An 18,020-nucleotide genomic window follows, 5' to 3' on the forward strand; every position below is an offset into this window, starting at 1 on the left:
TTACTGAAATCACCATAGGAACCAAAACAGTCTCATACTCAACCTGCACATGCTCAACTGTGTAAGAACACTCAACAAAATATGTGAGCGTAGCCTCCAAAAGTTATCACATTCACCAGATAGAATTTTTGGTGTTTATTGGTGGAACAGAAACATCTCAATAGCGGTTATAGCATTAATGGGATCTGTCATTCTTAATCACAAGTTCTACAACATTTCATTTCAGCTGGTGGTACTTGCTAGCAGGTAAAAATCTACATTTCACTTATTTTTACCCATATTTTGTTTTATTTTCAATTCAGGCTGCTCCTGTTCAAGAATGTACAATGCAAAGAACCTAAAGTGATTTAATAGTTCTATTGTTTGCACAGCAAACTCACAGGATAAGATTTGCATTTCACAGAAATGAAATTTTCTTTTTCTTTTTATCTATAATCATACATTTAAGAATTTTTTATGACTGGCTGCACAGGGTTTCATCAGCAGTCTGGCATCTCTCTTACTTGAAAATACAAATTTCTGCATCTCAAGAGATCCAAAGAACTTCCTTGACCTTGCATGTTCCCTTTAGTTCTCACTGTGCCTCCACCCTGGGGAGGGCAGGGCGGGAGAGTGGCTGAACAGGAGGTCTTCAAGGAAACCAGAAAGAGGCTGACGGAGCACTGACAGCTTCTGATCCCCTTCTTGGTTATTTCCCACCACAGATATGTTACCACCTACACCTCATTCCCCTCACTTTCCATCCTTACCCTCCCCCTCCATTTTTCCTTTGACTTAATACATTTCTCTCCCCCCTCTTCTTTTTCCTTTTAGTTTAGATATTGTTCAACCCTGACTAGATAGAATGGGATTAAGTTATGATATTTATACTCCATGAAGATATCTTAAACAAAATTTTAAATTACATGTTCTTATTATGAGGTTAATGGCTCTGAGCTCTACAACAATGGATGGTTTATGCCATCTTCCAAGTCCTAGTCTTAGGATCAATGGTATAAACTTATAAAACAAGCAGTCATAGATAGAGGTAGAATTTATGGTTTTAGAAAAGTCTCCCCAGTCCTAATCCCTATACAAAACTTTAAAGGGATCAAATACGAGATCTTCACTAGTTACATGTCACCAACCCAGGGGCTCAAAGCTCTGGTCTTCAGGGATTCGTGTGGGATGCCTCCACAGGGATGAAGAAATGCCGGCCAATATGAACCTTAAACATCTTATGATCAGAAGCACTATTATATCCGTTAGAAAATCCAAACTGATAATACAATCCAGAATCGTCTTGTCCAATAGGACAACCACCAGGCGCTAAAATTAACAAAATTTAGAATTCACTTCCTCAGTTACGCTAGCCATGGTTCAATGGCTCAATAGCCCCATATGCCCAGTGGCTACTGTACCAAGAGCACTGATATGGAGCATTTCATCATCGCGGAAAGTTCTATTGGACAGCGATGCTCTAGAGACACACAAGGACTCTATTATAAACAAGCAGGTAACAAAATGCCTTTCTTGGTGATGCTAATTAGGAATTTAAATTTTAGAAGAGAATTTTACTCTTTTGACCACAGTAGTGAATTCTATCTCCAATTCTTGAGCCAACTAGACATATTTGCCATAAAACCAGTGATTTCCAAATGTGCTCCATGGAATCCCTTAGGGATTGGTCGAGCAGGACGCAAGGCAGAGAAAGAGAAAGGCAGAGAGGGCCCAGGGCTCTCTCCATCCCCCTCCAACCAGCAGCTCTGCTTCCATAGAGTTGTATTTAAATATCAATCAACTCAAAACTCCTGAAAACATATATTGGCTCTGGAATTTGAATTGCTCTAACTTACAGTGCAATAGGGACAATAGATGGAGAGAAGTGTGATCTATCTACCACATCACTGGAGACAGTCCTAAAATCTGGTAGGCTGCTTCCAGCATAAAACCAAGTCCTCCAAGCTCAAGTTGGCCTTTACGCAACTCTGCATGTCCCCCTTCACCTCTTACTGACTCATACAGTACTGCTCCAGGTAACCATCATATGCCTTTTTAGTTCATGAAATCCTAATTCCATCATGTTTGCTCTTTGGAAAACCCTGCTTTTTAATTACCTAGGACAAATGAAGCTGCCTAATGTGAACTCCTTGAAGCTCTTCTTCTTCCATCCAACATTTCTCTGCACTTGTCCATTATCCCTTTCTTTCTGTCTTCATGGCTACCCAACACAAAACAACTTTCCCTGCTCCTCTGCTGAGTGACAGTCCTTCCTCTTTCCCCACCAAACATCTTAACATTCATGTACATTCTCCATCTCCACCTTCCTCACCCCCTTGTAATCTGATTTCTGCCTTTATACATTTTGTTCAAACTAACTTCAGAGTTACCAGTGACCTCCCAATCACCAAGTCTGCAGACCCATTTTTCTCAATATTGAAACGTCAGCCTTCACAGCACAGACAGCACTGACTGACCATCTCTTTTCCACGAGTCTCTCTCCTCCCTGGGCTTTCCTGACGCTTCTCCCTCCTCACTGACCAGACCTCCTCTGGCTGTGTCCTCCCTGCTCCCAGCCTAGAGAGATACGCCCTGCAGAACCTGTCGCCATCCCTCTTCTTGTCTTACCTACTTGCACCCCCCCAGTGATGTCAGTCATGGTTCCAAACATGACTTATTTTCCACAACTGCTCTCCTGAATTTCATTCCAGTATTTCTCTAAATCTGCTAGATGTATTTATATGCACACTTTTCTGGGACCTCAACATGACCAGAGGCCCTCAAACCTGCTCCTCCTCCTGAACCCACAGCTCTGCCAGTGGCACCCTCATCCTTCCAGTCAGCCCATCCTCTCAGGTGCTCTTGACCTGTCAGTTCTGACTCTTTCCCCTTTGGTCCTTTCTTTCCATCCCCCACTGCTAACCCCTATTTCAGGCTCCCACTAACCCTCACCTCCCAGTTGCTGCTTGTTATGGGAGCCAAAGAACCCACTGACATTTATTTTCTTTCTCACTGAAAGCAAAAGGAATTATCAGTCTGTGACCCCTGTCTATTGCCTTAAGGAAGATACTGCAAGGATCTTTATGAACTTTCCCAGAAGACAGCCTGTGTGTATTACAGCGATACAAGAAAGCATGCCCTATTGGCAAAGTTCCTGTAAGAAATCAATATCATTCTAGAAGTTATGCTTTTTACTATTTCTTCTCTGTCATTATCCCAAGTGAAGTTAGAGTTCTAACAGAATGTTACCCCTGACCTATAATTTCTGCTAAGACAAAAGCAGTAAAAGATATGAAAACATTTCCCCCTCCTCTTTCTCCCTCTTCTCACCTCCCCATCTCTGTTCTGGTCCTGGACCAGTAATCTAAGATGCCCAGCATGAGGCAGAGGGCAGGAGAAGAAGGTGACTTCCAAAATCCTCACAGCCCTGTATTTTATAGAAAAAAAGCAGGACAGTAGAACCTTTGAGCTGCTCTCTGTCTGTCAGTGTTCTGAAATTTCCAACTGACAGGGAAAAAATAACAAAAGTAATATCTGGCCAGAGGGAAGCATCCCTAATTTTGGAAGAACTAAGATCTCTCACTTCGGTCTCTGGTCTCCAAACTACTTTGCTCACCATTATTATATTAATTTTTCTTGAATACATTTCTGATTATTCATCATTTAAGAACCATAAATGGTTCCACATTTTTTTATAGAATAAAGTCACAGGATCTTTATTCTTGAGAATAAAGCTCTTTCTTTATTCTTGAGAATAAACCGGCTCTTGAGAGCCAAAAGTGGTCAATTCATTTAACTCAATTTCTCTCAACTTTATATAACAAAAATCTGAGTCCAGGGCCAGCCCTGGTAGCCTAGTGGTTAAGTTTGGTGTGCTCCATTTCAGCTCAGGTTCAGTTCCCGGGCACAGACCTGCACCACTCATCTATCAGTGGCCATGCTGTGGTGGCAGCTCACATACAAAAAGAGGATGATTGGCAAGAGATGTTAGCTAAGGGTGAGTATTCCTCAGCAAAAAAACAAAAAACTGAGTCCAGTAAGGTTAGCTGACTTTCCCAAAGATTATTCAACTACCTAAATACTGATTTTCATGCATATGACACATGCAAGTGTGCCATGTTTCTTATCTTGATCACTTTTCCATAATTCAAAGTATCCTTTCTTCATTAAAAATTGTGAATGAGCTGGAACATGCTACAACATGGCACTTACAAACCTTTTGAAGGACAGTGCGATTTCTAACAGTTTTGCTCACATATCTGAGTCAAAGTGGATAAAATAGGTTTGCTTAAGCAATAAAAAAATATATTTTCACTTATAGGCAAAGCTGAACAATACTCAGAAGAACCATGTTCTCCTTTGTAAATGTGTGTGAAGGAAACAAAGAGAAAAATAAAGAACTGAATGTGTGGGGATAATTGGGAAAATTAACAGCAAGATTCACTGAAAATGATTCTACTTTCTCCTTATAAAGAATACTTTAAATTACATAATTACAGATTCCAGGGACATAGATATTTAAATCCATCAGAGACATGTGTTTGACTTCCTCATTTCCAGAGAAAATCAGGAGTTTATTTTGGTTTTTGTTCTCACTCTTCTCTTTTCCCACCCACCCAAATCGGGTTGAGATATTTGACAAAGTAAAACCCTAGTACAATGGAAATTAGACTCTAGCAAAATGAGAACTGTGTGAAACCTCCACATGCTGCAAAAGCAAATGTTCCCATTTTTTCCTACAGACATTAGAAAGGCACAGAAATAAAATCAGATCCAACTCTTAGTTTCTATTTTGAGCAGAGGTTTTAAAAGCCATCAGCTTAGATTAATGTGCTATGTATTAGTCACCTTGCATAAATGTTTCATTTAAAGGGAACCCAACTGAACGTATTTTCTTAAAAGATAACATGCTAAGGGCCTGACAAAGCCCTTTTAGATAAAGAAATCAAAATACAACTTTTCTTGCCTGTATTTTATAAATATCCAAACAACCACAAGCTTATAGCCCAAAGTAAGAGATTCCCATGAAAATCAACTGATTACCTTCTGGAACCGCCACCCTAATGTCTCATAAATGCTATGTTTCAGTTTAATTCTCAGAAAGCTATTCACCATATATGAGAGAGGTGATTATAAAGATTTTGAAATGGACTGCATGTCATCTTCCTGACTTACATGTTATGACTACCACTTTCCTTACCCATGCCAGACACAGTTAATCCACCACGGCCATTTTTCCAACTGAGATTTTAAATCATTCTCAAGAGTAAAATTCTCTTGGCCAATGCATATGGCCAATGGATGGAAATAGCCATAGAAACATTATTATTATTATTGTGCAAGGCCCTGTTCTAAGCACTTTGCTTATATTAATCCTCTTTAATGTTCCCATCAATCCTATGGTGTTAACATTATTTTTACTTAGTAGTAATATTGTTATTTTACAATGAGGAAGCAGAGGCATAGAGAGAGTAAGTAACTTGCCCAAAGTCACAGAGCGGGTAAATGGTGGAAGCAGAATACAAACCCAAGCAGTCTACTTCCAGAGACCACATCCTTCACCACTATGCCATAATGTCTCTTAAGAAATGCAAGCCAATACAGAGACAAGGCAGGATTGTAACCTTCCTTTATAGAAAATTTCAAACATACAAAAAGAGTGAAGTAAATAGTGTAATGAACTCTCCTAGTCCCATCATCCAACTTCAAGGATGATCAAAAATTTGCCTATCTTTTTTCATCTAAACTTCCCACCCCCTCCAGTTTTTTTTTCTTTGCTGGATTATTTTACAGCAAATCCAGAAAGTTGTCATTATCTAAAACCAGCGTGGAATAATTAGATCTGAAGATATAACACAGCAGCACTGAGACAGCAGGTGAGGACCTGAGGGCTGTCAGCTCTGTCCTCATCCCCAGGCGAAAGGGATGAGACGCTCCCTCCTTCACATACCTCCTCCCCGACTCGCCCACCAAATGCCGCGTGGTCTTCAAGCAGAGCCACACTAACAGTTCCCTGCACACTCCTGTCTCCCCACTGGATTGTAACTTCTCAAGGGCAAGGAGCACGTTGTCCTGATCACAGTAGCCCCAGCCCTGAGCCTCATGCTTACTCTATAATAGATGCTGAAAGAGTGCCGGATTGAAAAAGGGAAAACGAACAATCTGATCTTCACAAAACAAGACAACCAAGAAAAATGAGGCAGTTCAACTAGACATTATTTTTACTATAAATAAAAATATTATCTCCCAACTTTCAGTTTATCTTACTTACAACCATAAACGGTCAGCTTTCTTAAAAAGAAAACAAAAAACATTCATACTCCAATCTCATTCTGGGTAGACCTGATCATTGTCAGCGTGTTTTGAAAGGAAATGTACAAGGACGTTAATAAGGCTTAATCTCAAATAGGCAATAGCTTCTCTGAAATCTGACCTCACAGGTCCCTTTCAGCTCCTTTTTCCATGAATAAAAAATGACTCCTTCTTTGCCAATGGAATATGAGATAGGTTAATGGCTGTTTCGGTGGAAATTATTAATAATACTTCTTGTCAACTCTGATCTTATTTAGAATGCATGCCAGATACGGAAAATCAAACATATTATGCATGTAAATGTATTTTATAGTATTCATAAGCATAAATGCTGAAGTTAACTTGCAAAAAGCTTTCATATTAACCCTTATTTTCATTGATTAACCTTCCAAAAAGGCTAGTGATTTTCACTTCAGATTATCATCCCCAGAACCCAAATCCTATTCAATAATTAATAGAACATCTACTTATTTAAGTATTAAAACAAGAAACAAAACTCTAAAATTTAATGAGAACATCTAACCTCTCCAAATTGAGATACCTAATTTTGGAAACTTTGAAAAATCTCTCATGAAAAGCCTCAACAGAAAAAGGTGTTAGCCCAATTCTTTTTAAATGCCTTATTATATGCAAGGAGATATATATATTATTAGACATTTGTGAGACTATTAGGTCAGTCTACATGATGATTTATCTCTGAATAGAATTATACTATAAACGATCTATTATCTTTTTCTACTCTTTGAGTTGTACAAATTATCTATAGGTACACCAGAGTCAATGGAAGTAACATTTTAGAGATAATTTAGAAAATTGTGGGGGCCGACCCCGTGGCCGAGTGGTTAAGTTTGCGTGCTTTGCTTCGGCGGCGCAGGTTTTCGCCAGTTCAGATTCTGGGCGCGGACATGGCACCACTCATCAGGCCATGCTGAGGCGGCATCCCACATAGCACAACTGGAAGGACCCACAACTAAAAATACACAACTATGTACCAGGGGGCTTTGGGGAGAAAAAGGAAAAATAAAAAATCTTAAAAAAAAAAAGAAAAGAAAATTGTGAAAACCACAATGATGAACTTTACCAACTATCAAGACCTGTGACAGTCTTGATAAAGTGAAAATGTTTCCCCATACAAAACACTTCTGAAAGTTACTCTCTCAAAGGTCTCTCTTGTTTCATACTCTTACATAAGAGAAAATGTTTTCATTGGGAGAGAATTTCTCTTGAAATCCTACTAGTGTAAAGGCCATTCGAGGTAGTGTGAGGGATACTGAAATTATTAAGAGACATAACCCTCACCCTCAAAGAGCTTACAGTCCATAGGGGAGACAAGACATAGAAACAAATAATTACAACAAGATGGCATGTGATAATCCACAAAAGTGATATAAGCAAGGGACTGTAAGAGTTCCTGGGAGAAAAGATCACTTTGAGTTCACAGATGAGGGAAGGCTTTTTAGAGGAAGTATCTGAAGGGCACTTGAAAATGAGAATCTACAGAGAGATGAGGGGGCGGGGAGGAGAGAGCACTCCAGAGACGAATGGTTCAAACAAAGACCCAAAGACAGGAAAGCACAAAGTCCTCAGAGAAAAAGGTGAGTAATTCTGGTTGGCTAACTGAGGGTATATGTCAGGGGATGGCATGTGGGAAAGGAGAAGAGGGCTGGGCAGGTCATGGAAGATCTGGAACCTCTGGCAAGCAGCTGAAGCAAGCCCAGGGGTGTCATGGAGCAATCAAAACAGAGTGAAAAGGAAAATTATCTAGGACCACGTGGCTGGTGGATTAGAGAGTGAAGATGAACTAGGAATAGTTTAGGTGAGAGCTATCATCGATTTAAACTAAAATGATGAGGAGAGAAGGGGGAGCAGGAGTAAATAAGAGAGAGAAAGAATTGATCAGATTTGATAATTGAATGCAAAAGAAGGTGAGAGGTAATGTTGACTCTAAAGTTTCCAGCCTCAGTAGCCAGGAGATCACAGATATTATTAAAAGATAGAGTAACTTTGAGAGAAGGTACTGATTTTCAAAAGATAATGAAAGATTCACTTTTGGGAAATGTTCAGTTTGAGGTGACTTGAGTCACCCAATTGGAGATATCTGGAAGGCCATTTGAAATGTAGATGAGTAATTCTAGAGAGAGGTTGGGACTAGAGATATGGATGCAGTATTGTGTCCGAAGTGCTAAGAGCTGAAACTGTGGATAAGATGACTGAAAAACTGGAATAGATGCCTTCTGAGAACAAACCTTGGGAGCTCAAACACATGAGCCTCAGAATACAGGAGACAGACAACACCATGATGAACTGGCAAGCTGCACAGAAATGGCAACCCCTCAGATTCAGAAGGTTTTCTGGATGCACCAACAACTCCCCTCAAAAGATCTCCAAGAGCCCATCTCCACCTTCCAAAATATTGCCCAGCTTACAACCACCTCTGAGAAACTCCCTGATCACTCTACTCAGAAATTAAGCCTCCACCCCAACTCATGAACTTCTATCCAACTTTGTATCATTTTTAAAACTGTGGGCACACATATATCCTTGTGTCATGATTATTTATACAAATGTCAGCCTCTCTGTCCACCTCCTCAACTAGATCCTGTGGGGGACTGGAATTGGCCACCCCAAGATATGTCTCTTTGGCATGAGGATTATTTTGGGCTGGTTACTTTTTAAAAAACTGCAGACAGGAAAGAAACTTTGAAAAGTAGAATTTACTTACCCTTTGTAAGAGACATTTACATTTGTAAAGGAAATCTCCATCTGTAAATGTGTCTCCCTCTCTGTACCAGGAAGAAGGGGAAGACCTTATCTCTAGACACTTTTAATCAATGTGGAAGGCAAGGACTTAAATCTGCATAATAATCTTACTCTTGTTTACTGTACTTGTCTGGAAACCTCCCCCAACATCCTCCTTTGCCTTTAGCTGAAGATGATATTTAAGGTAGTGGCTTCAGCCATTCTGGCAAGTTGCTCAGTTTGCCTGAGCCTCTCCCATGTATACATGTTATAAAACTTTGTTTAGTTTTCTCCTGTTATTCTGTCTCATGTGAATTTAATTCGTTCTCCAGCCAGAAGGACCCAGAGCGGGTAGAGGAAATGTCTTCCTCCCCTACAATCCCTACTTCCCCAAACATTCTACTACTTTTCTGCACCAAGAAAAGAAAACCTTCATTCCTCTTTTGTATTTCTTTCAAATTCTTTGTCTCAAGATTTCTGGTCTTAGCTCATCCCATAGAGAAAGTGTGATAGTATCTGTGAACAGAGGAAGAGGAGGAGAAATTGAAAAGGACAGATGCAAATGCCATCTTCTGCATATTCTTTTCTGATAGATATTTCCTGTTTCTTGAGCACCCAACATGTTAGATGCTACTCAGAATACACAATGAGATACGATCCTCTACATAAATCATTCTATCCTTGGGTGATATGATTCATTTTCACTGATGATTAATTCATGAAACCCTAAGCCTTCCTATTTTTCCCACACACACCCCCCCAAAGGTTTTAACTTTAAATTACACCTACTCGCCCACTGGGAAAATCAAGTCTCCATCTAACTAGTAAGAAATCTGACAACTAGCTACACCTTAGGCTACAGGTTACCAACATTCAATACTACAGTAATGGTTCTTCTCTAAATTTCTCTTGCCTAAAGCATATTGGAGGGCTTTTTCCTTCTCTGAAAACTATAAAAAAAATTATGAGCTACACACTGGGTCAAACCTGCTCAAATACTATGATTTTAAGTTTAAATTTGTCTTAAGTTAGAGAATTACTCCCCACCCCCACCCCCCGGCCCCACTCAATTTAAATCTTACAAAAGCTGTGGGTCACTAGCTAGTGTAATTTGAAGTTTTATTTGAGGTTCTAATGGGCCAACTTCATAATCTTCACATGATGAACCTGCAAAGGAGTGAAGGGAGCTGCCAAAGGCTGTCTCCTGCAGCACAATGAAGAGAAAGTTTGTGTGTTAATCCAGAGGAACTGAGCCGCTAATCGGAAATTACACGGAGGCAGCCTGAACCCACGTGGGGCACTGGCTGACAATGAGAGCGGCCTGCCTCAGAGCCAGCTTCTTCACAAGATGGAATGCTCCCCATCACTTCAAGTGTTCACACAGGTCAGGTGACAACCCGGAAAGGAGCAGGGAGAGGTGGGTTTGGCCTGAGGGGCCTTCTCAAAGCTACTCTGACTCCAAGATTTGCTTTACTATTAGAAAGAATAGACTAAATCACGGGCGTGTCTTCACCACTTTGGCAGCTTTAAGAAGTAAATAAAAGGAAAAAGAACGTTAATCCTGAGCCGGGAGCAAGTCATTCTGATCCCAGTTTGCTCAGCTGTAAAATGAGGAGGTAGACTGGATGCTAAGATAGCCTCAGGTCCTCAGGATGGATAGAGAGAATTCATTTCCCTGTGTCTGCTCCGTTTGCCCAAACGTTGTGGAAAAGGTAAACAGACACACCGAGGCCCCTGCCCGGTGGGGCTGAACTAATGGCACGGAGCCTGAGCCCAGGTGGAGGACAGATTCTGCACAGATCAGGGGGCCCACAGGCCTCTCCTCTCCACAGTCATCACCACTTGCCCCTCAGGACCCAGGAAAACAGCACAGCAAGAGTTGCAACTGAGCCAGGGCAGCCCAAGAAACACTAATAAGTTCATAATGCATCGCTTAAAAGTGTCCCAAATACAGCACGCCACGGTCACTGAGGACACTGTTCAGACTGTTTACAGGCACATGAGTATCCAAAAATATGAACTACAGATTTGCCAATAGTTCCTTTCTATAGTTATGTTTCAGATTTTGAGACATCTCCTGTGCCACGATGTAATCTCTAATTTCAGTGGTATTCCCACAATGAATCCTAAGTGAAAATGGTGTCTGAGGAAAGACCAACGTTCCAAGAAGGAAAAGAGAGCCAGCTCTGATACCATGTTAGCTGTTCCTATGAGCTAAGCCAGCAGAGCTCTGCTCCCAGGATCTGATCTAAGGACCTGGCTCTTACAAGAGCTTCATATTTTACTCGATCCTTGTCATCAAAGAATCATCTCTCCACTAAAGAACAGAAACAAAATTTTTCTTGACATTAAATTTAATAACAAGTATAAGGATTAATGATACTAAGACATCACTTCAAAGACGTGCAAAGTTTTCTGTGGTTTACTGAAGTACAAATCTTACATAAAGTTAGGTGACTAATTACAAACCGATTCTAACACCTTTTCTTTCAAAATAGAAAACAATTCCGAATAGAGTAAATATTGCTTTTAATATGAAGTCTTTAAAGAAGGAGTTATATTCTGGCACATAACAGCTCTTGTCTCCCTGGGTCCTCGGGGGGTCCCTATCCAGTACTCTTTGAAGCAGAGGTGAGAACAAAAGCCCTAAGCACACCTGGAATTATTCTGTCCACACCTGTCGGCTCTCTTTTAGCAAAAGCTGCTGCCATGGGGACATAGGTCAATTCACCCTGAGGTTAATTTTTTTTCTGTAAGAAATCAAAACCTTAACTTCTTGCTTAGAAAGAAATATACTGGACCATATGAGATTTTTTTAGCACATATGCTTCCTCTAAAAGAGAAATATGCCACTGGGAATTTTACTACTAAAAATGATGACAAATAGTTGCTCCTATATTTAAAAATCTTCAGACTGTTAATATACACATGCATATCCAAAAATACGAGTTACACATGTGCAAATAGTTCTTTATTATATTCGCATTTCAGACTTTGAGACATCTCCTGTGCCATGATATGCCCCTAATTACAGTGATACTCCTACAATGAAGCCTGCATGAAAGCAGGGCTCAGACACATCACCTTCAGGAAACCAAGCGAGCACAGAACCTCTCAGAAACTGCTTACAAACACATCAAGAGAACAGAAAACGAAAGGCATTACTTATAGGAATAACTAGGTAGACCAAAATTTAGAACTGTAAAGGTACAAATGTTCCACACATCATCTCTGTAAACCCAAGAAAAGACAGAGAAAGAACAAGCTTGGAGAAAGGCAGTTGAAAAAACAATATAAAATCAATCTCATTCTCAATCTCTCTTCCCTTCCCCCTCCTCTCGCTCTCTCTCTCTCTCTCCCCCTCTCCCTCTCTCATTACTCCAGCTTGATTCAACTACTATAATCCCTTCAAAATAGCTCTCCACAGAAAACCCCTAAGACTTTCCTGGCCCCTGGCAAATTCTTGCGAACCAATATCTGAGATGTCATGGCTTCAGATCCAATAAGAATGACTTTGAAGTTGACCAGGCTGAGATGGGGTTTGGTCATCAAAGGCTTAACCTAATGGGGCAGCCTCCAGATCTTCCCTGGGGACAGTGGCTGCTGTGACTTGCTCGAGGCTTTAATTCACTCTTTACAGTTTACAACATCGGTCTCAGGAACCAGCCTCAAGTGGCATCATCTCACCTAATGGGACTTTTCTGGGCACCGACTTGAAGAAGCTCAGCCATGCTTTCCTATTTCTAACATCGTTTAGTGATCTTGTAGAAATTCAGCCAAATGCTCCACCAATATGGAGGAATGACAGGTAATCGGAGGTGACAGAAATGATTCTTTCCACTAATATTTCACACCTAATATGTTTCACGACAGCACAATGTGGTAACACCTTTTTTGGATCTTTCTTTGCCTTCTTACTTAGAAACCGCAAAGCAAAGGGCTCCTGGAATCAGTGCCTGGATAAGCCATTTTCTAGATTTAAGAGTAACTCAAAAGTCTTTTTCTGCCACATTAACTCCCCATAACTGAGAAAACGACAGTGCCAAATAGGCTTTTTGTCTTCAGTAGATTATTTTTTAAAGTCCCAACAATGGTAGATTAAGGTAGTCAACCTCCAGTCTTAGTTTATTACGCCAATAAAATGAAACACTGTAACACCCACTTGCTGTTCACCTTCTGCGCGCCCGAGGGCATCTTCCCCCAACAGCGCGGGCGGGCCCCCCACCCCCACCCCCACCTCCACCCACCCCGCGCGCCCCGCTTACGGTTGGCCAGGCGGCTCTGCTCGGGCTGCGCGCTGTCCGCCGACTGGGTGCTGGAGACCGAGGACACGCTGGAGCTCCGCACGAAGCCAAACGCCGCCAGCTTGGCTGCCGGAAGACGCGAGTATCCGGGAGGACGCAGGCCAGATTTGGGTAGATTGGATTTTGCAGCATTTGAACTGGAGGCTTTCTTCAAATCTGCTAAAATGAACCCAAACCAAAAAATAGATGTATATATTCTCAGTTGACAGCAAGATAAAGAATACACAGATTGTGAATACTAATCCAGCTCTATCATAAACAGACCACAATTAATCTTGCAGCATCCAATTCAGCACGTTCACAAATACATCTTTGGGAGAAAGGCCCCTCAGTGGGGGCCGGGTGCTTCAGAGAACTGCAATAGGAGGAGAGGCAGCAAGCCAATGAGACAAGGACAGACAACTAACCCTATTATATGGCCACAAAGAAAGTTATACAGTGCTCAGGAAGCTGAATGGAATGAGAAACGCTTACTGTTGCACATTACCCTAAAATTGTGAAGTTGAGACACACCTTGAAGTCTGACATACAATGGGCAAAGAACCCTTATGGAAATATTCATTAGCAGTTACAACCAGTATGTGATAAGTCATAGAATCAGGTACAAAGAATCATTTACTAACCTTTGGTTGGTTGTAGGAATGAGTGGAAAGAGCACAGACTGTGGAGCTGGCCAGGCTAAATCTCGTCTCTGCCAATCACTAGCTGTGTAACCTTGGGCCCTCAGAACCACAGCTGCCTCCCAGGAAAGGAACAGGGAGGATAAAACGGGCCTCCCAGATTTAGTGTAAGCATTACTGCCTGTAACACAGAACTTGATAGGTGCTCAAATAATGCCAGGTTTCTTTTCTCCTTTTTCCATTATCTGTCTCCAGGTTAGTGCAAACTTCAAAATTAGTTCCCAGATATGTACAAAGCCAGCTAATTTTGAAATAATAAAACATCATGCTATGAATCCATCACCTCAGTGCCACTGTGTCTGAGCTGGACTCCAGCCATAGCCACGGGGATGATCATCCCAACACTACGAGAGGTCTCTCGATACCAGATAGAACCAGAATATTATCAGCACACAAATGCTCTTTAATACGAAATGTAAAAGGAAAAAGGGCCAAGCATCCTAGTATTCTGTATAATTGTTCTAGTCAAGCCACTCAACAGCTTTCACTGCAGCCCCATTTACCATGACTGCTTAAACGCAGATCCTTCAACAGTGTTCTTACGCTGTAGCCAATTCTTTATTATTTACTAGAAGATTAACCAGGTTGCAGATTAATAACTTTAAAAAATGGGCCATTTGTAAAAAATTCAGTCTAAAAATCAATGAAGAATTTGTATATTAGAAAGTGTCTATGTGTGGAAATATAAAGAGAACCGACAGATGCCAGGCTGGGCCTATGGTGCCTCTTTCTCTAGGAGAAGCTCCCCTTAAGAGTGAAGTTGTGCCCAGCTGCGTGTCCAGGTGAAGGGGGAATCTGAACATCCACAGGTTTGCTGACTCCTGGGCCAGGACTCAGAGGGGGAAGAATCAGGTGAGTGCAGAAGGAAGAGGGAACAGAGAGCGGGGGCTGCAAATGCGCCCAACTCAGGTCTGTCCTAATGCTTGGAAGAAATGCTCAAATAAGACAAAGAAGAAATAGTCACTGGTTAATAAGTAGTAACGGTCCTTCTATATCAGCAATTAAATGTCATGTTCAACGCCTTTAAGTTGTTGTTATAATATTACTGTGCCTACTTTTAGATGATGTCCCCAGAAAATGAAATTGTCCCCACACATCAGATATTATTTTCACAATAAGTTTATGCCAAATCAATTTTGGGTGATGCCTATAAAACAGTAAAAGAGTTGCCAAAAATCAGATGTGATTTCAACAATAAGTGAACACAGTTTGATACTATTTTCAGTTATATATAACCTCCTTCCTAACCCAGTTAATCAATAATTGACTTAAGATTATATAAGATCAAGTAATAAGAATATGAATATTTTTCCTAGAAAACAAACCCATATTTGGGAAGGAAGGAAAAGTCAGAATTCCTAACAGACCACCTTGGCACACAGGTTCATTCATTTAATATTTATTTAAGTATGAAAACTACGTTTATTAAACCATTACATAAGGCAATCAAGCCACTGAAAATGGTCAGAGATATTTATCGTATTCTACCTTAACCTAAATTCAATCACTGTCCATCAGTAGAAAGGTGGCAGTTGAACATATGGAGAGAGGAGAATCGACAACACAGGACTCCAAGTACACAGGAAGTTGGTCTCTAAATGACTTTTTAGCTTTCACTTTCCCTTAATCCAGCTTTTCCTTTTAATAAAGGCACACATTGTGTGTGTGCATGTGTCTGTGTGTGTGTGTGTGTATGTTTAGGCTACTTGAAGTATGCTTGCCCCAACTCTGTGTATATAATTTAATGTAACATACTATATATCAAGTTACTATACCACGGTCTCTCCTTCCACCAGACAAATCTCACGAATAGCGTACACACCTTCAGGGTTTGGAAGAGCAGGTCTTACTCTTTATACACCACCAGTTCCTAGCACAGTGGTTTTGACAAGTTATTATTCAATCAAGTTTAGTTGAAGTGTGCATTAGCCAGGTTTGCACTACATTAATTTAGGCCACTGTATGAGTTGAATACCTCCACTAGCCTCTGCATGAGAACTAGTCTGAAGGGGAGCTCAAAACTCTGCTTTTTAAACGAGCACCCAAGTGATTCCTATTCAGGTAGTCCCTGGCCCGCACTTTGAAAACTTCAACAGAAGATATCAACTCACGCTGTGAAATGATTACATTCAGTTGCCCTGATTGAATATGCCTTAATTTATTCTTAGTTTCTTATAAAAAGGACTTAATGATAGGGGCCGGCCCAGTGGCACAGCAGTTAAGTGCACAAGTTCCGCTTCGGCAGCCTGGGGTTCACCGGTTCAGATCCTGGGTGCGGACATGACACTGCTTGGCACACCATGCTGTGGTAGGCATCCCATATATAAAGTAGAGGAAGATGGGCATGGATGTTAGCTCAGGGCCAGTCTTCCTCAGCAAAAAGAGGAGAGTTGGCAGCAGATGTTAGCTCAGGGCTAACCTTCCTCAAAAAAAAAAAAAAAGGACAATTATAAAAATATGCAGGCCTTACTACTTTTCAAACAAGTCCAACATGTCAGAGCAATATATTTTTTCAAGTATTTAGTGTCCCTGGACTATTCAAGAATACAGACTTTGACAGAAATAATGTATCGAGGTGCTTAGTAATCCCTCAATAAATAAATGATAGCAATTAATATTATAATAAAACTGAGGAGACATGTAAGAGAGGGAACTTCCACAATGGTGGCATGAGGAGCTCCATGGATACTTTGTCCAGGGAAACAACATAATTGGTGAAAATTATTTTTAAAAAACAACAATCTTTTAAAATCTCTGGAAATTGTCCTAAGAGCATATAGCAAATAAAGAAAACTTTATATAAGAAAATCAACTAAATCTCCTAAGAACACTGAGAGTGAATGGCACTTGAGCCACGACTCACTCCCTTCCTTCCCCGCACCCCATCCACGTCAGCATGATGAAAGCTCCATTCGGGGGGGGGGGGGGGGGGCTACGGCTAAGATGACGGATCTCCTCTCCCCCTAGCTAAGAGCTACAGTACCTCACTCAGAGAGGCAGGCCACCATCACTTCCCATCCCCATGCCCATCTCTTCCCCCCAGGTCTATGTTGCAGAGGCTAAATTACTTGCAAGTGTGGCCTAGAGGTCAGGGGACCCTTCTTTCAGGCAGCCTCAAGAAAGAAAGCAAAGCAAAGCAAAGGTACTACCCCAGGCACAGCAAGTCAAAAATACTGGGACCCTGATCACTGTTGTCCTGGCTCACTTGTAGACTATAGGTTCAATACCAGGAGAAGCAAAAGAGAAAACTAGAAGCTACTGTCCCTGCCTAACACCCACTTGTAAATCAGGAATGTCACCCCAAAAGAAACAGACCATTGTCCCACCTCCACCCCCCCACCCCCGCCCCAGCAGAACCCTAACTAAGAGATTTTGCCCAAGGGTAGACACAGGCCATAAGAACAAAGATTGCTGAAGCACTCTACAAAGAAACTGACTTTATTTGGAATACAGTGAGGGAGAAGTTCAAGCATAAGGGCACTCTTGAAAACAATGGATTTTTTTTTTTTTCCTGAGGAAGATTTACCTTGGGTTAACATCTGTTGCCAATCTTCCTCTTTTCTTTTTTCGCTTGAGGAAAATTAGCCCTGAGCTAACATATGTGTCAATCTCCCACTATTTCATATGTGGGTTGCAGCCCATGGCTGACAAGTGATGTATGTCCACACCCAGGATCCAAACCTGCGAACCCAGGTGGCCAAAGTGGAGCACACCAAACTTAACCACTATGCATGGGACCAGCCCTGAAAACAATGGAGATTTTTGATGGTAAGCAATAAAGAAGAGGCTAGTAGCTCCATGAGAGCAAGAAGATAAACTGTAGGTAAGCTAGTTTACCAAAGAGAACCAGTGAAAGAGCTAAGAAGAGCCTTCCAGGGGTCAGAATAACCTCAAAGAATGGCTTTCACCCCTGAAAAGAGGCCTGAATTTAATTGGATCAGACTGTGGAGCAATTTATGGCTGAGTAGTATTCCATTGTGTATATATACCACATCTTCTTTATCTA

General features: G+C 41.1%; 1 protein-coding gene across 5 annotated transcripts in view; it reads right to left on the reverse strand.

The window, feature by feature from the left end:
- The window catches only part of MTUS2 (microtubule associated scaffold protein 2), a 558,867-nt gene that overhangs the window by 315,936 nt on the left and 224,911 nt on the right, over window positions 1-18,020 (reverse strand). For 4 of the 5 annotated variants that reach the window (XM_046663636.1, XM_046663638.1, XM_046663635.1 and 1 more), the window contains one exon: window positions 13,296-13,493. In XM_046663636.1, coding sequence (XP_046519592.1) covers window positions 13,296-13,493 — 198 coding nt within the window. The remainder of the gene's footprint in view (window positions 1-13,295; window positions 13,494-18,020) is intronic. The other variant, XM_046663639.1, reaches the window with a different exon arrangement.

This window comes from Equus quagga, chromosome 6, assembly GCF_021613505.1.
Source record: "Equus quagga isolate Etosha38 chromosome 6, UCLA_HA_Equagga_1.0, whole genome shotgun sequence".
Lineage (NCBI taxonomy): Eukaryota > Metazoa > Chordata > Mammalia > Perissodactyla > Equidae > Equus > Equus quagga.